Source organism: Ammospiza caudacuta, chromosome 3, assembly GCF_027887145.1.
Source record: "Ammospiza caudacuta isolate bAmmCau1 chromosome 3, bAmmCau1.pri, whole genome shotgun sequence".
NCBI classification, from domain to species: domain Eukaryota; kingdom Metazoa; phylum Chordata; class Aves; order Passeriformes; family Passerellidae; genus Ammospiza; species Ammospiza caudacuta.
Window position 1 is genome coordinate 10,105,990 of NC_080595.1, and position 25,239 is coordinate 10,131,228.

At 41.0% G+C, this 25,239-nt stretch overlaps 2 protein-coding genes across 2 annotated transcripts; one reads left to right on the top strand and one right to left on the bottom strand.

Annotated features, from left to right (window-relative positions):
- The first annotated feature begins 8 nt into the window (after positions 1-8).
- LOC131555577 (baculoviral IAP repeat-containing protein 5-like) lies at positions 9-1,501 on the top strand. Its single transcript, XM_058801679.1, has 4 exons — positions 9-168; positions 247-356; positions 492-609; positions 834-1,501. Exons 1-4 carry the CDS (start codon positions 55-57, stop codon positions 912-914), a joined length of 423 nt encoding a protein of 140 aa, XP_058657662.1. The 5' UTR covers positions 9-54; the 3' UTR covers positions 915-1,501.
- DZANK1 (double zinc ribbon and ankyrin repeat domains 1) lies at positions 1,501-22,611 on the bottom strand. Its single transcript, XM_058801678.1, has 20 exons — positions 22,492-22,611; positions 21,673-21,826; positions 20,495-20,612; positions 20,027-20,123; positions 19,153-19,265; positions 18,521-18,606; positions 17,120-17,237; positions 16,105-16,218; positions 15,065-15,157; positions 13,037-13,159; positions 12,152-12,313; positions 11,293-11,521; positions 7,637-7,740; positions 6,417-6,488; positions 5,383-5,479; positions 4,495-4,583; positions 3,350-3,430; positions 2,689-2,816; positions 2,264-2,338; positions 1,501-2,116 (listed from the first exon to the last, which is right to left on the bottom strand). Exons 1-20 carry the CDS (start codon positions 22,598-22,600, stop codon positions 1,996-1,998), a joined length of 2,283 nt encoding a protein of 760 aa, XP_058657661.1. The 5' UTR covers positions 22,601-22,611; the 3' UTR covers positions 1,501-1,995.
- Between the last annotated feature and the right edge of the window lie 2,628 nt (positions 22,612-25,239).

The following is a 25,239-nucleotide window of genomic DNA, read 5'->3' on the forward strand; positions in this document are numbered from 1 at the left end:
CGGGCCCGCCCCGCTCCCGCCGTGCCCCGCGCGCGCAGCCGTTTGAGCGGGGCCATGGCGGGCCGGGAGCTGCTGCCCGAGGTGTGGCGGCTTTACTTCCACTCCGTCCGCGCCGCCACCTTCCACAACTGGCCCTTCACCGAGGGCTGCGCCTGCACGCCCGAGCGGGTGAGCGCGGGGCCGGGGCGGTGGGAGGGGAGCGGAGCGGGGCCGGGCGGGCGCTGATGGCCTCCCGTGTGCCCGCAGATGGCGGCGGCGGGCTTCGTGCACTGCCCCAGCGAGAACAGCCCCGACGTGGCGCAGTGCTTCTACTGCCTCAAGGAGCTCGAGGGCTGGGAGCCCGACGATGACCCCCTGTGAGTACCGGGGGATCCCTCGGCCTCTGCCCCGGCCCGGGGCAGCCGCTGGCGGCGACTGAGAGCGCCTGCGTGTGGCTCCTTGGGAGCTGCTGCCTTCTCTTATATTTTCTCTTTCTTTTCGCCTCTTTTCAGGGAGGAGCACAAAAAACACTCTGCGGCCTGTGGTTTTCTTTCTCTTCAGAAAGAACCTTCTAACCTGACGGTGCAGGAGTTCCTGAAGCTGGAAAAAATGCGAACGAGAAAGGCACTAGTACGTACACGGCATCTTGGCTTTGAATTGTTCGGCCGGGCTCGTTCCTTACCACAAGGCTTTGTGTAAAGTGCTTTGTTGTATCCAGGCTCGGGCTGGATCAGCCGGTGATCCCTTTCCTTGTTCTCTGCTTTATGCAGGATATATCCTGCTTTCTCCTCGAAGCTGAATGATGCTCCACTTAGTGGTAGACAGTAACATCATATTATTTTTACTCTTTGCAGAAAAAAGAGGTCTCTCAGATGATGACCAAGGTTGAAGATAAAGCCAAGATCCAGCGCTGTCGTATAAAGAATCTGGTCTAGGCTGCTGCAGCTTCATAGTTGCCAGTGACACCTGTCTTGTCCACATGCTGTGGCACTGCCCTGTGACTGAATGGCCGTGTTTCCTGAGGCTGCTTCCAGACTGGCTGTCCCTGAGAAGCAGAGGGAATTCTGCTTCACTCCTCCCACTCTGTCTGGGAGGTACCTGGGTTTTGATGCACTGCATACAAAATATTTTTCTGCAAGGATTCTCCTAATTTTCCTGCTGTTCTTTAAAGGATTATTATTTGTGGGTTTACTTGTTTTCTTTTTTTTTTTTTAAATTTTTTTGTAAATGCACCTGTTTGGAGATATTGCTGTCTCATAAAGATAGTAGTAGCTCTGGTGCTAAAACTTGTATTTCTGGTAGCAGCTGACATGCATTTCCATGTTTGTACTGAATATTCTGATGCTTTTAGATGCTTTGGGACACAGAAAGGAGAAGGAGTTTTAAAAATACTTTGAGGTTTTAGGATTGTGGCTATTAACTTGGAGTTATACCACACCTTAGTGTGCCTGATATTCTTGTAAATTTCTGTTTGTAGTTGGCTGCTGCCTTGTGTTGATGCATTTATAAATAAAAGCTGAAGGCAGAACAACAAAGTAGTTTTACTCAATTTTCTGGAGGACAAGACTCTGACCTTTACTGCAGTGGGCTGCACTGACTGCAGTTTTCACATCAAAAAGGAACTTAAGCTCATCAGTTACAGCTTGCAGTGCTGTTGCTCAAGTGTCAGTGTCCATCAGGTATTACAGACATTTCAGAGACATTGTCGTGTATTTGTGCCTGGGAAGGTTTGGTTTGTCCCTTTGCTTGGAAAGGAAAAGAAAATTTGCAGAATAGAGTGCAGTCAGAGGGGAATTGTGCTCTGAACTGCTGGAAAGGAATGGGGCAATCTTGGAGAAACTGTTTGACTGTTACAGGGCCCAAGCTGATCAGACAGGGTCGTGCATTCTGCAGACAGAACTGGACACACGTGGTCAGGTGCTCCCAAAGTCAGAGAACCTTCAACTTTATTTGGGGAAGAACTTTGCTATAATAACACATTGATGAGAACAATGTTCCTGTGTCACATAAGTCTGTTCAGTGCTCTCTATCCCCACTTACTTGGAACAGTGAAATAACCTTATTATCTCCAGCTGCAACAGCCAAATCCAGCGCTGAGTGCCCTGCTGCATTCTTCTTTTGCACGCTTGCATTGCAGCTGTAAATACAGAACACATTGGTTTAAACTGCTTCAATTCAGTGCACTTAGTGATGAAGTGGCTTGGAGGTGAATATTTATGTGGAGTAACTTTGGAATTTCTGGATGCTGCTTCCCACAGGGACACGGGACAGCCACAGTACCTACCCTAACAGGGCCCGGACGCTCTCCTCTCCCTCCAGTCCCAGCAGAACTGCCTCATGGAGAGCTGTGTTGTTGTGCCTGCACAGGAGGAATGAGCAATGCACTTATTACCTAAGGAAACTTGGCAAATAAAACTTAGGAAGGTGAATAGGAGGGTACAGAACACACAGGAAGTGTGGTAGGCTTTGGTGATGTTTATCTTATTAAGTTGAAATGGGTGGGGGAAGGAAGTGAATAGAACAGCAGCTTTAATAACAGAAGTTATGGGAAATCTTCAAAGCTGGCAACTGGGAGTGTGGATAGTGTCCTTGAAATGAACATATTTGTGGAGGAGAGATGGGGTTTAGTTCTCTCTGAACCTGGAGCACATGTGATTTCTTTTGGTAAAACTTGGTAAGAGCCGAGGCAGAGGATGGGAACTCACTTACGGCCCTGACTGCTGGTCAATGTCAGCCCCTTTCTGCACCAGAGGGGAGATGGCTCCTGTGTGCTTGTTCAGGACAGCAACTGTGAGGGCAGGGCGTTCCTCCTGGCTCAGGGAGTTGGGGTCAGCTCCCTGGAACAGAGCACAGGCAAAGGGGGCTGCTAAAACCACACAGATTCTTCAGCCTCCACCTCACTTTTGTGTTATGCCAGTTCAAGTTGGCAAATGGGCTTCGTGCTCAAGACAGAGGTTCAAAGTGTGTTGTTTTGCTTTCTTCTGAAAATGTTTGTCATCTCCTAGCTCAAAGCCAGAGTTAATGTGTGTAACAGTAGCCAACTGAGATCCCAGAGCAGAAACACAGAGATTATGCTTGCTTTTGCTATACAGAGGACTTGATCCTTAATTATAAAACTAATACTTTTTTTTGTTTGGCTTTGACAAACCCAGAGAAGACCGCCTTATCCACTGACCAAATAGAAATTTAGGGAGATCATCTATAAATGTAAAACAGGCCCTATCTTCTCTAAAATGCTTTTTCAATCTGAAGCCTGGTATTGCAAGGCTGTTGCCTCCTAATCATCAAGCTGAAGCTGCATTCCAGGCTAATATTAATGCAGTAGACAGGCAAAGAGTTGAAAAAGGAAACTTCAGCAAGTGTTACTTACATCACTGAGCAACTGTTCTATGAAGGAGATTCTTCCCTTCCCAGTCTGACCCAGTTCATCCAGCAGCTGTCTGGACTCTGGCTGTGGAGACACACAACAGCCAGGAACATTTCACACAGGGGAAAATACAAGTAGGTGGGCCAGATTCTGCCTTGGAATGAAAGTGCAAAATGCACACAGTGGCGTGAATTTGGTGTATCTGAGCCTCAGTTACTAATCCCTGACTTCTTTGGGAATGTTTTTCTGAACCTGAGCAAACGCCGGGTAACCCTGGCTAATATCTCACTACTGAGGTCTTCATTCAGCAATGGGTGTCTGCAAATTATTCACTTTATGGCAGTGCAGCTCCCCAGGGCTGTACAAAGATCTGCTCAGCACAGTAAAATTAAACATGGGTACCTGTTAAGGAGTAAAGTTTGAAGTTTCCAAAACTTGTGGAAGTATTTTATTTTAAAAAATGTATGTTTTGCCTCAGTGAAATGAGTTTACTAAATCTTAACAAACAAACAACAAAACCTAAAACATTTTCCTTTTATTTCTTCCCAGCTTTCAACCTTTTCTCATTTTGAAAGCTCAGTCACTTTTTTATCTCTGGACTCATATCACAGAGCTCTGTATCTTCTCCCACCTGTTGAGTTGGCTGAGTGATCCAAGCTTAGATTAATATACATTTCCCTTTTGAATTTTTCCATGTCATTACTGACAATCCCTCTAGTAGACAGTTCTTTCAGGAAATTTGGTCTCCAGGGGTAGTAAATCCTTGGTTCTTGAATTAAACTAGGCCTCTATGGAGTTAAATGTTGTAAAGTCAAGGGAAGATGAGAATACATCCATTTGATGTTGCTTCTGAAAAATATCTATAAGAGAATCACTGCAACAGTCCTCAGACCTAATGCAGTGTCAAAATTGAATGGGTTCAAAATGAGAGAAAAAAAAATCTAATTAAACTCTTAGAAAAATAAATTAGTTATTTTCAGTTCTGAACTAAATGTCAGTTACCAATGTTCAGGTTTTATATTAAGTTGGACTTTTAACCCCTGCCTCCAGTCAGGGTTAAAATCTTTCTATTTTAATGCCTGGATGCCCTCCTTCATGTTAATGCTGCTCCATAAATCTTTTTTCCTGTATTTGCAGAGGATACTTACAGAGAGCCTAGATTCCTTTCCCATGAGTGTTCTTGACTTGGTTCTCTTTATTTTGCCTCTTGAATGGAAAAGATTGGGATCATCCCTGCCTACCAGAAATGAAAACAAGTGTTAATTCAAAGCAAAGTCAGTATCCTAACTAGAACTTGGGGCAGAGATCTGGAAATAATTTGTCCAAAATCAAAGCAGTATTTATCAGTTTTCCACATGAGAAAGTGATGAAATACTTGTTGCAGCTCAAACTGGTTTTAACAAAAGGTTTGCACAGCTCCCAGTCCAGTGACTGCTTCTTGCCAAGCCTCAGACTGGAAGCACAAAGTGGATGAAACTCACATGTGAATTATGTCAAATGATGCTATAAGAATTCCTGAGTTGTAATGCTGACTTTACAACTGGTTGATTTAATGAAAACCTGAGTCCAAAATGAGATGCTCAAAATGCTGAGCTGTTACTGACACCAGTGGGAGATTGCAGTTAAACAACATCCCTACATGAATGTATTTCATAATTTCTAATCACTGCCAAATGTGCCAGAACTGGCAGTCCCTGGCAGAGCTCAGATGTAGAGATAATATTGATGTTTATGGTTCCTGTTGTGAGTATGTGAAACATCTAAAGTTTTAGTGCTATAATAAAAGCACTGCTGTGACCTGTGGCTGAAGTTCACTGATCTCCTCAGCTCTCCAGGGATGAAGTTCCCAGGAGTTTTTGAGGGCATCTGTACATTGCTTAAATCTCAACTTGGACACCTTTTCAGACTTAAAAGACCAACTTAAATAGGCACAGAATGTTTGCCTGCCTTGATCTCTACGCTTCCAAGCACTACTTCTGTATTCCTGATTGCTCTGTTTATGGTCTACTGTAAAGGCAGGGAGGAAAAAATCTCACCAAAATTAGTCTGACTGTCATCCTGTCCATCTGTGACTTCTGTTCCAGCACTCAGATAATCATTGCTGAGCTTCACTGCTCTGTTAGGATGAATATTCTGTAGAATCATCAAATGCAGGCAGTTACTAAGATTATCATGTAATGATAAATAATAATGATAATAAAAAAATATAATAAATAAATACTCTTAGTGGCACAACACTTGCCTGTGAAAAAATACACAGGCTTTGAATAGCAGTGTCAAATTACCACAAGACATTATCATATGTAATTGAACTCTGTTTTGAGGCAAAATTATGTAGTATTTTTTTCCTGAACCTTGTGTTAGGTATTTCTTTTGATTTAGAAAAAAAAGTGATACAACCTCAGTTAATGAAATGAAGATTGTCATCCAAAAGAAAGTGTTTCTACCACTTGAGAAATTTCACTTCTGAAATGATGTGATACAGTTTTTCAGGCCTCACATGGCAAGGTAAGCTTTCCAAGATTCCACACAAGAGATGCAGTCTGAATTTTTGATTTTTGAAATGGTAGATTTTCATCTTGAAAAGCTGGAAATGTGTATGTTGTGATTTTTGGAACATGGTAATTCCTGAGATAGAGAATCCAGATTTTGAATAGAGCTAACAGGAGCTCCGACAAAAGTTATCTCCAAACTATTGAAAATTACTAAGCTTTGTTTTTAAGAGCACACTTTGCAGGCTTAAGAAAAGCAGGTTCTGAGACCAAAAGCTAAGGGGTGCTAGAATAATCAAACAACATCAGCTGAAAGAAGAAAGTTAATACTAATAGCAAACTAACAAAAGGTGAGATGATAGCAACATAACCACGAAGTCTGGCTTAATCAGATAAAGATACCTGTTCATCCAGCTCCAACAGAGAAAAAGATTCTTTTCTCTGAAGAGGTAAGTTAACACCCTCTGAACAAAAGCATTTCTTGTTTAGACCTGAATTTCAAATCTATCAGCATTACACTGCTCTAGTGACAGCTTTAGACCAGCTGCCTCTCAACAGGCCCCATCCCATGAACTGACCTTGTTAACAGCAGCAAAATTCAATGTAATAGTGACTTCACAGTCATCTTCAGAGATGGTGGCATAATTGATCTAAAAGGAAAGAGCAGCCATTAGTAGATCTTAGCAAAAAAACCCCACAGAAGTACTTTAAAGAATAATTCTTGCTGATGGTGTTTCTTGTGCAGCCAATGCACAAAATCACAGATGTGGTCTTTGCCTCCCTGTGATATTGTACCAACACTTCCCATGTCAATGAGAAAGGGGCAGGTGTGTTTTGAGAAACTGGAAATTTCATAACAACTGAACTCCAAAACTGTACTAAGGGTGCATTTCATGGAAGTTCAGTCATTCTCCACCGAGGTTTTGTAGCTGCACAAAAGGCTGTGTTGTTCTTGGGACTCCCAGATCCAGGAGAACTGGTGGCTGCTTTAGTGACACCAGTCTGTACTAAAACTTTGGTACCTTTGTGTATCAGTCCTTGAGACAGTACTGCTGGCAACAAATCTATGGAAGTCATACAAAAATGAGTGCACAGGGGATTGTAAAGAGGTGGAATGAAGATTATATTGCAGCTGGTTGAGAATTTTGAGGTAAGGTTGATTATATTTCTAATCCACATGAAAAACTGAAAAAGTAGCATTAAACCCAGATAGTTGGCATCTGCTTTGAACCATTTGTTACTTCTGGGGGTACTGTTTTTAAGACAATAAACTGACACAAAGCCAAGAAGCAGCAGGAATAGCCTTCCCCAGGCAATTTTATATTCTTCAGGCCTATCCTTTTGAATCCTCTAGCAGAGGAAATAAGTTGAAATGGACTGTATCTCAACTCTATTAAGCAGATATTCTCTTATAGTTGCACAGCAGCTTCTGAATATCCTGGTGGACAATAGATCTCAGTGAATATAGAAATTAGATAGCAAGTATCTACAGGAGTATATACTCCTTAGGAAGGAGTCCTAGAAGGTTCCCACCTTCTTTCTATATAAAAGCAGCTGAGCAAAAGATTTCTCACTCCCCTTACAGCTCTTAGAATAGGAATTGCCATTGGAAAAAAAGCAGAAAAAAGTCAGCAGAAAAAGACTGACCAAAAAATGGAACAACCAGACAAGACAAATGACACACAGGTCAATATCTAAAGAAAAGGGAGACATTTACTTTTCCAGTGGTAGTGCAGCAGCCACAATAATCTTTTCATGGCCCTCCATAGGAAGATATTACTCACAAGCTCCTTCCTACCTTTCCCATTTGAGGTTCTCCAATCAGTGTTCTGAATTCAGGGTTGTTCTGGGCATAGCTTCTTAAATGAGCACAAACGTGATCCAGCTGTTTTCTCCAATAACCTGTTCACAGGGAGAAAAATCCTTAAATTTGATTAACATTCCTTCTAGTCAAGTGATGGAAGATTTAAAAGATAGCACAATTTCATTGAGTCAAAAAAAAAATTCTGTAGAAAATTCATCTAATCAAGAAAATGAGAAGGAAGTTATACCCTAAAAAGCCAGGTGGAACACTGTTTTATCTGTAGTTATAATTCATCCTTAGGGCCCTCTATTCACAACAAAGCCATGTCTTGGAATGATCCTTAGGAGTCAAAACTGGTTCTGTGTGAAGGGAAAAATCTCACACTTCTCCAGATCATAAGAAAAATAAAATATTACAATTAAGCAATTATGTGGTTTTGAACTGATTTTTAGTTTATTTTGGATAACTGACAGGGAACAATAATCCAAATCTGAAAACTGCAAACACAAAAACTCAGGATACACAACATTTTGATCTGTGTAAATTATCCTCCAAATGAATTCCTTTAAATTCTCTATGTAAGAGCATATTAAAAGATTAAGCATTCCTGCTCTTTTGCCTGTCAGGATTGCTGGGAGAGAGTCAGCATTCCTTTATCCTGATAAAGGGCACAAAACATGAGGGGATGAATGTGCCTGGATTAAAAACTCATCTTAAGCCATTTAGAGCTTTGGCACCTCCTGTCCAGGCAACTCCAGAGTTACATTTTGTTTTCATCATAAAAAAAAAAAAACAAACCAACAAAAAACACACACACACAAAAAAAAAAAAAAAAAAAAACAAACCCAAAAAAAACAAAAACAAAAAAAACTCCCCAACAAATGGACTTGTTCTCATTTTTAACTGTTTGTTTTCAGGATCTGGCTGATTTTCTTTTTTAGCATCCTCATGGTAAATACAGAGCATGATTCATTTTGTTGTAAATAAACTGTGTAGGCTTGGTAACCTCATTTCACTTACACAATGCAGCTGCTCTGACCTTATCCTTTCCTTCATGTTAAGTGGAGCTTAAAACAGTGCAAAGAGACCAAGCCAGAAGGAAAGTGCTGCTCTGGCTTTTACAAGACAAAGCAAGGGCACAAGGAAGACTCAAGGTTGACAAATGATGCTATGACAAACTAAACCAACAAATCTTACTTGTTAAGCAGCTTTAAATGAATAGAAAAGAAGGATCCAAAGAACAACACAAATTGTTCCCAAAAACATACAAGCTGAAAGCATTATTTAAAACATCTAAAATAGACTACTTGCTGAGTGATCTCTCCAAAGAAGTCAGTATTATTTGCAATAAAGTGGTTTATAACTAGCCCAGATCCCCAGATTTTATTTGAAAAAATCCAGATGGTCAGGAACATATTCTTGCATGGTTGATGTTCTATTAGATCTTATTATACCTATATCACACTGATTTAACCTTTGTTAGAGTAGAAAAGGGAAGTTCTTTGTAAACTTTACCTGGTAAATGTCTTGGTTCCTGTTCAAAACAGACAGAAAGTACAGCAATAAAAGAAATACAGTATACACCAGAGGATTAGTGTTTTGGTACTGCTGTTGTTTGCCCCTTTCTTAACTTTAATATTTTTTTTCAATATTCACACATGAAAAGAAGGTTAGTTAATAGTTGATATGGTCAAGAAATAATAACTTCCACCATTTTTTTAATTGCTTGTATTTAAAAACTTGAATATCAAATGTCTGATCCTATTTTGACCGAAGAAATAATAGTCATGTTTGGCATAAATAAACAAGATTTTCCTGGGTGATAGTGCATGGTCTTGTTGATACAAATAGTTTCAAGCCATGTATATGACACAGCATGAACTGACTGCAAGAGACATTTATTGATTTATGGAATGAAATTAATTCCTCAGTCCTTAGCAGGATCTAAAGGAGAATGCATTACACAGTGCAACTTCAACAAAGTCACCTCTGCTAAGTGGATAAAAGTGAAAAGAATTCAAAAGCAGCTCAGAATTTCTGCCCAACTTTTCCCAGTGACAGCAGTTCTCACTCACAAGTCAAGAGCTGTACTTCTGACCGAGATATACAAATATTCAGTGTGACTTTGCTTTTTTCTTGGCTCTATTAGGGGCCAGTCCTGTTTTATCTGACTAAATTAAGCTCCCTGGCATGTTGAGTCAAGTATTTCTTACAGTGATGCCTAAGAGAACATGTCACATTTCAGAGGAAGGGAGGAGGAAAACAGATTTCCCCCATGATTATTTCAAGAATCAGAGTCCATCTGAATACAGACACACAGAGTCAAAAGAGGAATTTCTAACATCCATTACAACTTTTACTACCCAATAGCAAATTAATTCTGGTAACAGCCTAAGGAGTTGATCATCTGAGTGCTGAAGAGAGCTAGATGAGAAAGTGGATCCAAAAGAGTAACTGCTCCTCTAAACCAGGGTTTGGTGCTGTAATGATTTAAAATTAATTAATCCTATGGATTGCCCAGCTGGAGTGAGATTAAAGACAATTTTGCCCACTGAGCCATTAGATCCCTAATTAACACTGATGGACTGTCTTCAAGGGTTTGGGATCCAGAAAGCTGAAGATTTCTCAGGATCATAAAACTAAAACCTCTAAAAATGGCAAACCATTTAATGACAGCAAACAGTCAAGTGATTCCACAAAGAACAAAGTTGTGGAGGGATAGAATGTAAGAGAACAGTGCAGAAGGTAACCTCACACCTGAGGAGTTGCAGCTGAACTAATCACCAGAGATTAGGAACAGCCCTGCCCTTAACAGGCCACAGCTGTGTCCAATAATGATCAGTGCTACAAAAGAGTGGCTTAGCTGGGTGAGAAAAGAGCTGGAGTTTGTTGGCTGTGCTGTGAAGAAGAAGGAGTCAGTGCCATGAGGAGTTGCTCATGAGAAATCACCAAGAAGGTATGGGAGATTTACAATAAGATGACAACACAAAGTGACCACAAAACTCACTGTGAAAGAAAGTTGTCTGCACTACTGATACTGCTCCTGCTGTAATCTGTGAGAGGAAAAACTCTTCAATGAGTGATGTTTTTATAATCCTGTTAAGAATCCTTTCTTCCAGTTTAGTTTTCTTTGCTTCTGAAGCTTCTATAATTTATTCCACAGCAGCACCCCAAACAAGTTGCTCATGTAGATGAGCTTCATTGTATTTTCAAGAGCTCTGATCCCCTGTGTCTCAGAGTTTTGTTTATCAATATCCCTGCAGGTGCCATCACAGCTCTGCCTGAAGTTCACGTGGCAGGGGCTGGGGAGGCTGCTGGGAACTGAGAGCTGTTCAGTGGTTTCCAATTCCCATACAGGACACCTGCCTCCAGTCTTGTGGGATCTGAAGAGATCAAAGTGCTACCAATTTAGTAAGGCTGCACAGGGCTCAGTAACCCCAATTTTGATATGGCTGATAGCTTATTTTAGCTATTGGTGGAGATCAGTGATTGAATTCTAAGGCAATGCATTTACAAGTGACTGGTGGAAACAGACTTGTAAAGATGTAAATAAGTGTCTGACTGATGCCACATTCCATGCATCATAATATTTTCAAGAAAAAAAGCAAGGTCATAAATTGTTTAGAAATCATAAAATCAGAACTTCTAACCTTTTCCAGGACTAATGGCTGTCAGGAGAGGCTTATGATCACTCATCTTTTCCACCTTTTCTTTATGTGAAATCAGCTCAAGCTCCTTCTTTTCCAACAGTTTGCTGGATGGGTAAAAAAGTCCAATGGTTTGGGTTCCTTTATCTTCTCTTTCTGTTAGTTCTGCCCTTGATTTGGGCAAGGAAACAGGACAAGTTTGCCAGGCAACTTGAGCCTGTAATAGTTTTGCCTGTGGGTGGTTGAGGAGAAGAGAAAATATAAGTAATATAGATATAATTCAATGGCTTACAAGCATAACTAACCAGAACACTAAATTGTAAGGGAATGAAAAAGCTAGCAGGAAGAATAACTAACAATTTAAAAATTTTAATTACCAGTCTGTAACAACAATGCAACTTATCACAAATATTCAAGCAAAATCCAAATTCTTCACAATTGCCAGGGAATGTGTATGGTTTTGTAGGGCAAAAGCTGCTTTATTAAGTATTGGAGTCTGTCTTAAAACAGTTTAAAAACAACTATTACATTTGTGTGAAAGAATACCTTGTATCAGCAGAGCACAAATAATTCACAGTTTTATCTTATTTTATCATAGTAAGATAAAACTACTTGAAGAGCTAAGACTTTTGAAAAGCTGACTGTTTCTCACTGTGCCGTTTACAAAGGCAGGATCAAGGCCTTGGGCTGAGGCTGCTTTTCAGCAGAAAGAAAAACATTTTTGCCCTCCTTGTGCTCCCACCCCTCAGCATTGTCCCAAGGCAATGGAATTCCCATTCCCAAGGAATGGAGCTATGCTGATCCATCTTCCCCCAGTAGAGCAGCCTCTCCCTGAGTTCAAACCTGGCTTTGTGTGTCCTACCTGGGAGGACGCCAGGGGGTCCCCACGGTCCATGGGAGTGCCAGGAGAGCTCTGTCTGGATGGGGGCTCTATGTACACACCACAGGACACACAGAAGCGAGCATAGGGCTGGTTGCTGGTCCCACACTTGGAACAAGCAAAGTAGGATGGAGGAGGTCCAGGCTGGAAAGTTCAATGCAACATTTGTCACTAGAGAAGCATAGGATGAATGACTCAGGAATGATAAGGGCAGAGGAATGAATTTAAAGGATGTAAAGCACCACCCTGAGTGCCCTAGTACAGTACAGGAATAATGGTTATTTATGCATATAGGGGAGTGTTTCAAATTTTATGTGCATTCAGCTCACAGAGAATAAATTCTGCTTTAGTGTGATCTTAGGTAGAAGCACTGTACAAGGGGAAATTGTTTACAGTGATTGTAACTCTACTGAGCAGCAGTTAAGTACTTGTCCTCACTGAAGTTAAGGAGGCCTTCAGTCAAAACAATTGCATGCATCATCTCATATCTGGTAATTGCCTGTGTAGGTGATTATAGCCCAGAGCTGTTATGGGAAAACTTGCATTGGGTCAGCCTGTACTTTAACCTTTGATGGTTAAGCTACTTTGCCTGAGCACAGGGCTGTTGCATCTCAGCTGATGCAATCACCTGGTGCTTGTTGACCCACGATAATTTGTTTGCATCTCCAAACCCTGGGGTCACAGACTGATGTGGGCTCAGGACATCACCTAAGCCGTTCATTTTTCCATACCCAATCCTCTCTGCTCTAAGCAAGGATCTGGATGCTAACAGCGTTTAGTGACTGGCAGGAGCTTAGCACAGAGCAGTGTGGCACTGCAGCAGAGGAGCAGCCCCAGGTGTGTCCCAGAGGCAGCAGGAGCACCTGCCTTGGCCCCACACCAGGCACAGAAGCGGGCGTCGCTCCGGTTCACACCGCCGCACTTGGAGCACCGAGCCGTCTGCCCGGGCTGGCCCTGCAGAGATGGGCACCAGCCTCCTCCAAACGTGGGCTGGTTAAACAAAACAAGCATTAGGCACAAAATCCTCCTCATGAAGGAAAGTCCACAAGCCTAATAAAGGGAAAGAGGAAAGCAAGCTGCTCTGGCAACATAAAGTAATATCCAGCCTAAAGGAATTCTTGCAGCTTAGAGTGACTTGGATCTAAATTATAATTTTCATCACAAAACCAAAACCACAGGAAAATGTAGCATTAATTAATTTGAAAATATTTTTAGCAGAACTAGCACTAAAAAATAACCTTATCAATGGTGTGCTTTTAAACTGAGTATTTATTAATAGAGTTCTATGTATGAGCACATATGAAATTAAGATGGAGGCTTCTGTACTGACAAACTTGCATTTTCAAATCCAACACACAATTTTCCTTGCACCTCTCTTTTTAGTAGTATGGCAGGGAGAGGGAGAATGTGTTCAGGCCAAGAGTTTCCTCACAGTTTGGAATTTGCTGCATAAATATATTTTTGCACTCTTTTGCCTTGTGCAAATTATATATTACCCAACTTTTCTACAATTAACTTATATGAGTAAGCAAAACAGGTTTTTCATCTGAAACTTCCAGAGCTTAAGTACAGATCCCAGTTAGGACAAATAGCACTTAAAATGTTTTGTTAGGTTTTGCCTTAAGGCTTATGCAGTTTATTTTCTCTACAAGCCAGGAATATGGATAGGGGACAGAAGCCAAGGAAAATTATTTTGATTGCTTACTTGCTGTTATGGTGTAGACACAAACTAGCCCTGTTTTAATCTGTGGCCTGCATTGCAAGTTGAACAATGTAATTAGGGGGTTCAGTTGGAAAATAAAATTTAGAAAAGCACATGTCTAAGAATGTTCTAAATATAAATTATTTAATAGCCATTAATAATATCAGCATTGTTGCTATTATTAAAAAGTCGTTATCACTAATTCATCATTATTATTAGCAGATTTTCTGATTAAGAATTATTAATAATTCTTAGTAAGCATTTAACTTTCTCAGCTACTACAGGTCTCACATTCGAGTCACATGCCTAATTACACATGCAGCTACATATTATCTACACACATTTCTGCATTCAGTGAAGCAGCCAAACATACATTTATCTTAGCTAAGTGCAGAATCCTACTGAAATTCACTTTGAAATGACACTCATGTGGCTATACAAGAGACTTTTGCCTCTAGCTATGGACAGTTTTAGAACTCAGGATGTTAATCATTATAATCAGAAGATTTTAACTTGCAAACCATTATTGTTCTATAATTTTTGTATTTATCACAACATGGAGAAGTGAAATGTACCAGATGTTTTTCATACAGGTTTTTTTCAGAACTGAAAATAAAATTCTAAGGCTAAGGAGCCAAGCTAAATGGGGAGTTGAAACAGGCCAGTTTCAGGGGTAATATTTCAGTGCTTTTCTCACCTCTGTGCAGAGTCACAGCCAAACACAAGCATGCTAGCTGTATGCATATAGGAGAAGCAGCAAGTAGAGATAAGAAAAATAATGTAAAAGTGGAGATATGAAAAATAATGCAAAAGCCTATTCTATTTTCAGAAAATAACTGAAATCAGTGTGAATATTGTTCCTGATGTATATACTCAACTTTTCTAATGCAATTGAAAGTAATCTGAACACAAACAAGACTCTCTTGGAGGCAAGACTACCCATTTTCTAAGAGCATTCTCAGCTTTCCCAAGGGCATTCACAATCCTGACTTCCACGTCAGAAACTTGAAGGTACATGAGACACTCATGTTTAATTGGACATTTGTGGTGGAGCTTCTGTGGGAGGACTGGGCTCAAATGTGACATTGGGGAGAGAATCTCTGCTTTGGTAACACAGGGACATGACTTCAGTTTTCCAGAGATAAAGGATGTTGTGCTGTGGTTTGATTCACCCAGTGTGATTGAAGCCTTACCAGTTGTACTTCAGGCAGTTTGCTCTCACAAGTTGCACAGTGCTTATGGTGAAGAGGATTTCCTGTGCCACACACCTGACAAATGACTTTGCCCTTTTAAACAGAGAGAAAACACATTTCACAGAGTATTTGAAAACTGTTTGAAAACAAAAATACAATGACTTGATATTACAAAATGCTGTGGTTATCCAGCCCTGCAGATAGAGGATATCCTTCAAGTCTGGGCTGTTCCACACTTTAGTTAGGCCATGTTGCCTCTCATCACATGGGGACTATTTTTTTTAAATTATGCTTTAGTTTCTTCAGGAGATTCAGTGTCAGTATCTCCAGGTCTTTGTATACTCTGGTTTCAGTTTGCTGAGTCACTATCCTCACAAAAACCAGACAGCCCAGAATGTGCATAGACAATTATTAACTATAATATAATACCATAGTACTGTGAGGTGCCTTAAAAGACCTCTGGTGGTGAGCTGACCCTGGCTGAAGACAAGGTGCCCAATGAAGCTGTTTTACTATTCCCCTCAGTTGGACAGAAAAGAGAAAATATAATGACAGGCTCATGAGTTTAAGAGCAGGGAGAGATCACTCACTGATCACTGTCAAGGGAAAAACAGACTCATCTTGGGTAAGTTACTGAATTTATTACCAGTCAAATCAGAGTAGGAAAATAAAGAATCAAACCAAATCTCAAAAAACACCTTCCCCCACTCCTCCTTCTTTCCTGGACTTAATTTTCTCCTGATTCTCTGTCTCCTGCCCTCCTCAGCAGCACAGGGAAATGGGGGTTAAGATCAGCCCATCACACATTGCCTCTGCTGCTCCTTCCTTCTCAAGGGAAGTTTGTCCATGTCTTTCTTGTACTGGGGAATCCTTAATCCCTTTTTCCATTCAAGCTGTTTTAAATCCCACTAACTCTTGAAGCTGTCCATAATGTAATAATACAAAGCCAGGTTGGATCAAAGTATTTGTAATGAAGTAATCTGCTAGAAAAATGCATGCCAGGAGTTAAATAACTATTTTATTTTCTTATTCTCAATTACCTTAATGCAAATGTTGTTTTGGGGCTGCAGCTGTGGAGCTATTGGTGCCTCACAGATAATGCAAGTGGGTGTATTCATTGGCACAAGATGTCTGCATTCAAGGCATGGTGCCATCTGAAGGAAAAGCCACATCACAGTTATGTTAAGGACCACAATGAGATCATTAAGGTTATCATGAGATTTCAGTATTTTCCTAGCTGGAGTCTACATCAGCAGCAAGGTCACTGGAAATATAGCAATTGACAGAAACTGATGCCGATACCTTAAAGATCAAAGGATCATACTGAGAAAATATTCAGATATCTGGAAAGAGAATGTCAGAAAGGTATTAAGGTAATTTTCAATAAATGAAAATTATACTATAAATATAGTAGGACTGGCAAGGTGCTGTGGTCCTTGAGGGGACCTGTGAGGAGGCTTTCTTTCTGTTTCCAAGAAATTACAATCCTGTTATTCAACTGTCACCAACTTCATACAGCTAATTGAAATTCTCCTAATTATGAACCTAATCTAAGGAGGTGGTGAATCTCAGTCATTACTTAAAACTACAGCATTTCCCAAACCAGAAAACTTTCTGATGATACAGGAAGGGAAACACACCACTGACTTGTTAGATCAGGTCTTGGGAAGAGTTTAGAGAAGACAGTTACACACACCACTCCAAAAACTTGGTGCATATGCCCACACGTGTCACCATGTAAAGTTTCAGGTCTGGTAGTGTTTCCTGACATAGGCAAATAATTTACTTTTTCTTTGTTTTCCTTATTAGAATACATGGCCCTTGAAAAAATCAATTTCACTCATTGCTGGACAATTTCATTGGATCCAGTGCTAAAGGTATAGAGTAGAACAAAGCAATTAGAGCAGAACTTTGAAATGAAAGTGTGAGTAGGTACCAGGTTTGCCAGCACTGACTGTGTAGCTTGCAGAGGCTGCTGTTCTTTGCAAGGATGATGTGTGCATTGCTGCCATGTTTGCAAGGATGATGTGTGCATTGCTGTCATGTTTTGCTGACCTGTGTTCCTTCGGGGACTGGGAAGCGCTGGAATGGCACAGGGGGGATGGGAGATCCACATTTCTGGCAGAAGTGAGCCAAGGGCTCAGACAGGCGAGGGGCAGAACAATATGCACATCTGAAAATAAAGCAAACTGGCTGAGCTGGGTTTAGTACTGCACTGCTGCATAATAATGAATAATCTGCAATTGGCTGTAACAGGACTTAGGCCGCTGATTTCTGAGTTGTGGTGGAACACCACACCATGCCCCAACATCCAGATATGTAGTTCTGAACTCCAAACAGCTTTGCAAGGTAGAAAGCTGTCTGGTCTCAGGGGTCTCTGTGGTCATGACCCCAAGATGTGTCAGAGTCTCTTTTCCCAGCCCAGCAGCTGAAGGAGGAGTCAGGATTCTTCTGTTCTGGTTCTCAAGGTTGTTTATTTGCTGTTATCTATAATATTCTTTCTCTGACCCACCAAGGTCTGTGTGGCAGGTCAGGTTGTGGCACACTGACCATCTTCAGGGTGGTGTTATCTTTTTATACTAAGAACTACATGTACATTATTTACAATAATTTCCCAATATCTATCACCTGTGTTAGACAGTGTGTTCCTACTCTAAACCAATCCCAAAGTGCCACCATCACCCAGAAGATGGAGGCCAAGAAGAAGGAGAAAAAAGGACAAGGCACGACCAAATTCCTCCATCCTGGGACCCTGAGCCCCCATTCTAAAAACCCCCAAAATTCTACTTTTCACCCTGTGACAAACTAACTATCATTCTACTTAAACTTTCGTGGCTTGTAATTCCTCATATAAAGTTGGTAATTTTTTCCATGGGTCAAAATCAAAGGCACGGGGTCTTGGGCTCTGTGCCAAGGACTCTGAGGCCCCTGGCAGGGGCTCGAGCCCTCCAGAACAGCCAGAGGGATGTCCTGGGTTCTGACAGTCTGGCTGCTATGGAGTTTCATACTTTCCTCCTCATGATGGGAGATGAACAGGTCTCCAGACAGGCAGTCTGTGTCAGCCCTCACTGCTGCACCATGGGGAGCCACTGATGCAGATCACAGGACTTCAATCCTGATAAGCATTAATGTTCTGTGAGACTACTCCAGTGAGCAGTGCTCACCTACAGCACTGAGGGTGTACTACAATTTGAAAAGATAGTTTATTCTCTGATCCTATGAGTGTTAGGAGATTTTTTTTTAAGGGATGATAAGACAGCTGATTACAGACAGTTGAAAACTACATTTAACAAACAGAACGTTTAAAGTCCCATCTAGATGATACTCTGCAGCTATGACCCGATGTCTGTCTTTGCCTTCCTTATTTTTATAGAAGCCCACAGTATTATCAGCTTGGTTGCAGAAGGATCAGATATTTTCCAAAGGACAAGTATGTTAAAAGGAGAAGCCACTTACTTAAGGAAATCTGTTTCACTCTGGATCCTTGACAGGTGTGTGCTTGCTAGGCTTTTCTGGACAGTCACTGTAGAGGAACTTGTAAACTGAAATAGAGGTAATTCTTTATGCTTTAGCAAGGAAATATTTGCAAAACGCATAGAAAGATAGAAAAGTCAGCTACTGATGCAATTTGAAATAAACTGCACTGAAGTGCACTGATTTGAAGATTATCTACCATTCTTGATTCCCCCATTAGCTGAATTGAAGACCCATGGCTCCTTCCAGTAAAAATAAATCAATGCCTTGCTATGTAATTCCACCACAGCATTGCTGAATATTTTTAAATATTAACTTGCCAACAAACAGCAGTTAAGTATTTGTTAACTGCAGATTCAGGAATGTATTAGAAAAGAATTAGTAGGAATGCAGTCAGTGTTGATTTCCTTTGCCTGTTTTTGTCCATGCTGACAACTGTGTCCTGCTTTGGGCGTTCCTGTTCTAGTGCATCATTGCCATTCCATTTAAATCAGGACTGTAGAATCCAGGCAAAGGCATTAATAGCTGAGAGAGATCACAAATCTTCACCTCCTCCTTTTTTTAGACCTGATGACAATCTTGCAAAGTTTTCTTCAGCTTACCCCTCTGCTCACCTGCAATGACTCCACTGGTTGTACTGAGGTGGATTCCTCTCTGAGCTCTGTGGCTCCCAAACCACTGGCAAGGAGCCGAGCTCCTTGAGGGTATCTGTGAGAAGGTTTTCTGTCTGTTTCCAAGATTAAAATGACAATCCTGTTATTCCACTGTCACCCACTTCATGCTTCAGTTAATACATATCTGAACTGGAATGTTACTTACTCTACTTTAGCATAATTAAAAATATATTTGGCCTCCACATTTTGGGTTCAAATAAACTGCATGGAATTACAGGAAATGAAACTAGAAGAAACCCCACACCTCTCTGACAGAGCTGACTTATGTGTTTTAATTTATTTACAGTTTTCTTCCTTCCTGCATGCTAAAAAAACCCCAGCTCCTAAGAGTAAATTAATGAATCAACATTAATACAATTACCTGCTCTAAAACAGTCCCATTGTTGTTGCCATGGAATAAGAGACTTTATCTACAGAGAAAATCTGGGTGAAGCTTTCATTTCTGCTCAGTGTATTTATTTTGGAATCTTACTGCAAGCAAACATCAGTAAAGAAACTCTGTAAAGGATTTGCAATCCCATCAATTTAACAGCATCTTCTGGCACAAAGAGAAGTACAGACAGGGCCTTGTTGTGTTGCTGAGAAATGAATGACATTTTAATATGTTTTAAGAAGTCATGTGAAATGTATGGAAGGTAAATTTTGTTCTCTATTTGCAGTGTTGAGCAATCCAAACTGGAATTTCCAGAGAATGTTCTGTCTTCTGAGAGGGTTTTGAAATTACCCACATTTTACAAGTTATACAAGAGGAAAACCCTATGCTATTTTCTGCTAGAACAGAAGACTATCTCAGTTTTATGAAGTGATACTGTACCTTGAAGGTCTTGGGATGTTTCATCCCAGGCAGGCTTGATTTCCACATTCAGTCTATTCTTCTTAGGTTTTGTGGTAAATGTTCCACCTTCCTTATTCTAAAATGTAATTCCATTTGAATTTCAAATAAAACTTTTGCTTTTGCTCTAATCCTCTCTTGCTATAGTTATTTGTTAAAATTTTAAAAGTACATGCTTAAGTATTTATTTTCAATGGAAACATTTGGAAAGCTTAACTGATAAATGTATTTTTAAAATATTTGACCTCAATTAGTCATAAAATACTACTGAGTGTGGGGGGGTAAGTGTCCCCTTGAAATTTTAATATTACAAAAACGACCAAAGCAGCAAAGATGGGCAAACAGAGAAAATAGAATATGTGAATAAAACTGGCAGTTAAAGCTTAATATCTAAATAATATCATATATACAGTATTTTATACACAAAGGGTTACAATTTCCAAAACTTACCTGTATGGCCATATCTTTCAGGAAATTCTTGTCATCATCTTCAACAGGGAAAAGGAAGTTTGGTTGCTGGTACTCTACCACAAACACCTTTGTCACAATTGAACTCTCCCTGTAGTCCCTGAAAATCAATATTCACAAAGCTAAGAACCTGCCACAGACCTGTGTGCTGCAACAAGAAAATCTCTCATGGATGTGGTTTATTAGGTGGAACATCCCTTTCAAGCTTGCCAGTCATCATTGCAGTAGGATCTTGAGCAATATTTATTTGATAAAACAACTGTCATTCTTTCATACCTATTAAATTACAGCAGTGGATTGAAATTGCTGTAAATGTCCAAACCACTCTTGCATGGTTTATTGTCATTAAAGTGAATCTCTGAAAATGTCTTAGTATAAACAGTCTGGAAACAAATGTTAATCCAGGCAGTGATGGCAAGAAAATAAACCTAGGCCTAGGTTTTGTGTGTTATGTAAAGTTGTTGTATTGCAGTGCAGACACAAGCACAGGCTGGCTGCAGTGCTGCTAACAGGGAACAGCAAACACAAATCTCCCAGTGGAGTGGAAGTTCCTGCTCCCTTGGGAATAAAAGATAATGTAACACAGTACAGACAGAGAATTGATGTGTCCTCTCTCTAAGCCTGAAGTTAGTTTGGACAAACTCACTGGTTGTGCAGCAAAATTCAGTTTTTTTTCAATGTATTGTATTTTTGCTTCACCCAACATTGTTCTTAAGCTGTGAGGTTCAGCATTCTGTGATCCCTTGGGAGAAATGAAGCAAATTCCTGGGAAGACCAGCTTCTAATAATCCACAGAACCACTGGATGACCCCAGAAACACCAGCCTGGTTTCTCTGGTGTTTCTGATGGTCACACTCCAAAGGAGGAGCTCTCAGGACAGTACATCAGCCTCTCACCCACAACCTCTGGGATCAGTGGACACCCAGAGTCCAGGAGATAGTACCCAAGAGGTTATCCAGCCACACAAAACATGGATATCCATTTTAATGGATAAAACTTAACCTGAGAAAGCCAAGTCAGTTCTATTCATGAGGATAATTTAGATTGCAAACTGCCTGGGGAAAGGCTCATCTCTCACCTGCAGGGTATGGAGTGCACAGGGATGAGTGTCCCTTGCCAAAACAGGACTAAAATAAACCAAACCAGGATTTGTAACTCACTTTGTAACTGCCAGAGCCTTGACCATTACTCTCCCCTCTGGTAACATGATAGGACCCTTATACTCCAAGGTGTTATAAGGCCCATAGCCAGGTTTCCTACTGAGTTCTGGTTTACTTCCATCTAAAGTGTAATAAATAGAGGCCTCAGGTGTATCTGAAAGAAACAGAAAAATTAATTCCTCATACTGTGGGAACCTTGGGAAAACAAAGTATTCACTAGTGTGCTTGATTTTTCTCACATAAAGGAAATAAACAGGTCCATAAGTGACTGGATGTTTGGGATCAAAACTGTTTCTCCCATGAAATATCAGTTACCCAACAAAAGCAATTTCATTGTAAGCAATATTTCTGACAGCAAAGTATCTGTGAAATGATTTTGCATGCAAACATTGCAGCAGCTTGTGCATTCCAATGACAGAAAGGGTATTTTCTGCCACAGCAAAAGGTGACAATTCAAAAATTGTAATGACAATGTTGGCAGTAAGCCTGGTACATGATTCTTTCAGGAACTGTTTTTGCAGTTGTATTGCCAAATGCAATTGCATTTTGTATTGCCAAATGCAATAGCTTAAAATTTTGGCCTTGGAAACAATTAAGACTGCTAGCACATATATATATATTTTAATGTCAGTAATATTGTTTGGATGCATAAAATTACATGCAAGTATATTTGGGGCATCAAACTTGCTAGTCATTTTTTAAGTTCCTTAAATGCACACTTCAAAAATCATGATTAAATGTGAAAAAAGTATAAAGGCCAAATATTTCAAATGGACACATAAGTACAGGTTTGAGGTGGGGTTAAAGCCTTGTTCATACCTGATTTTATTTCTATGAGAGTATTTGTGTCTATTTCCCGTTGAGCTTTCCCAGGAGGTGGGATTCGAAGTGGGAAGATCTGAGGAGCTGAGACAGAGCCAGCTGTCATTTTTCCCAGCAATGATCTTTAAAACAGAAAAGTAAAAAGGCAGACAATCATTTTCCTAAAAAGAAGAATGCACTGAGAAATACAGTCTTTTAGCATGACATTTTGTCTTAGTTTCTCTTGAAGAGAGAACACTGGATTCTTTAAACCATTCTGTGATTGTGACTCTGTGTGTTTGAGCTAGAACAGCTGCAGCACCTCGTGTCAGTGACACATGGAAGGAGTAAGGGACAAGAATCTCCACCCTGACCATGTCAGATGTGAAACCAGCTTGATCCCACTATGGCCACCTAAATAAGTGGAAAATACTAAAGAAAACCAGCAAGTTCTTAAGCTTATGCCAGTTATCATGTGAATCCAGAATATATCCATGAAACAGGGGCCAAACCTGATTTGTCCTGATGTACACAGTCATTATCACATCATGTAATTCAAGAATGCAAAATTGCATTTGGATATGATGACATTTTACAAAACAAAGATATTATATACACTCCAGATCTTGGCAATTGATGTTCAGGGCTAGGAAACACATCTGGGCTACAAGGGTTTGGCTCTGTCACCAACCCTCCAGTGCTTCAGGGACCCTCTCAGGGCAATCTGTCCCAGTGCTCCTTTACAGGCTGAGGGTGAACTTTTCCCCTGGAAGCCTGGAACTTCCCGTGCCCCAGATTCTCTCTGTTGCCTCCTGCCCCATTTTTGGGCACCACTGAGCCCAGCTCGGTCCATCCTCTGACCCCACCCACCAACCATGGGCGGATCAGCTCTGTCCCTGACCCGAGGGGGCGTTCAGCCTTCCCTGATGCTCTTGGCATCCCAAAGCTACAGCGGGCTCCTGGGGAAACCCAGGGCACTGGGAATATTTCTCTGTCTGCTCTGGGGTGCCCTGACCCCCAGGGGAGCTCTGACTTTGACCCTCACTTATGGAGAAAGTTTCCTAGACTTCAAGATAGACCAGAATCCACAAAAGTGTGAAATAAATTATAGAGAGCAGTATAGGTGTATGATCACTTGGTGAGAAATTTAGGTTTTGGGATTTTTAGTCTGTTGTGGATGGAAGCAAGATGGAGGGCACAGGGTGTCATCCAGGGTTTCTTCTTCATGCTTCTTCTTCCTTCTTCTCCATGGGTTTGGGTGGCATTTTGTAATTGGGCAGAAAAGTCCACATTGCAGGCTCTTTAAGATCAGTTATATGATTTATGTTATACAATAATTTGTGCTAAAGGAAATTAAAACCATAGCATCTTGGGCACCAAGCCAGTGTTGGACAAATAAAGAATGGAGATTCAAACACCAGGAGGACACTGTCTCCAGGGATATTTCAAAGATGTATATTTCAATGAATTTTTTCATCTGACAAGACCCCAGCAGGAGGCATTTGATAGGCATCATCAGAAGTTCATGCCAGGAAGTTTTCACCTGACAGGATTCCAGGAATTATCCACTGCTTCCAGTAAACATGGCAGCAAAACCAAAAACTACAATAATATGCTAAAATGTGCTAAAAAAGAGCCCCTTCCAGAGCCCAAAGGACTGTATAAAACAGACCCCTTTGAAATGACATTTCAGAGACCCACAAGGACTTTGGTGCAATAGGGACCAAATCCTGAGTCTCCTCAACCCTGATCACCTGGCCCAGAGTCGACTCACTTGTGTCTTTTTCTGAACTTATACTTTGATAATTTAATACATTTCCTTAATTATTAATTAGAGTATTCATTTATAACAAGTTATTAGGTTAAAAAGTAAAATAATCTAGGTGTCAGCTCTTAATTGGATAGTTTAGTCTTAAAAGACTTTGTAACAAGAGATAGGATTTTTCATGAAACATGTCTGTGACAAACTTTCCTTAGGATTTTTCCTCCTGAGAAGCTGGGAGGCCTCAGGAACAAAATGTAAACATTGATTATCTGCTGCTGTGGAATGCAACAGGTGCATTTGTGATTGGCCCATGTTGGATGTTTCTAATTAATGGTCAATCACAGTCCAGCTGTGTCTCTCTCTGGTCAGTCACAGGATTTTGTTATTCATTCTGTTCTTTCCCTTTCCTTGCTAGCCTTCTGATGAAATCCTTTAGTATAGTTTTAATGTAATATATATAATAAAATAATAAACCAGCCTTCTAAACACGGAGTCAGATCCTCGTCTCTTCTCTCATCCTGGGACCCCTGTGATCACCCCTACAATAATTGGCCATTTTATGCCTTCTTATAAAAAGCTGCCAAACTCACCGTAATGAGACTTTTACTGATAAGAAATAATAAACACCTGAATCCGAACACCAATTACTGTCTCAATTGCCTTCAACCCAAACCCACAAACCCCAACAACTAACACCCCACGGGCTCCCTCCGGCCTTTTGGGATCGCATCAATGGAATGGGGACGGCCCCACCGGCACCTCTGTCCGCTCCAGGGCGCGGCCCCCACACCTCTCTCCGCTCCATCGCAGCTCTCCAGCCCCTGCTCACCCGCTGGATCCCTCTGGATCCCGGTCAATCCCTCTGGATCCCTTCCGGTCCCGCCGCTCCCGCTCCGTTTCCAAGGACGCCGCTCCCGTCCCGCATTGGCCGTTGCTACGCAACCGACACCGCCCGTCCCTGCCGTCGCGCGTCTCTGACGTCATCTCTCCGCGCCGGGGCC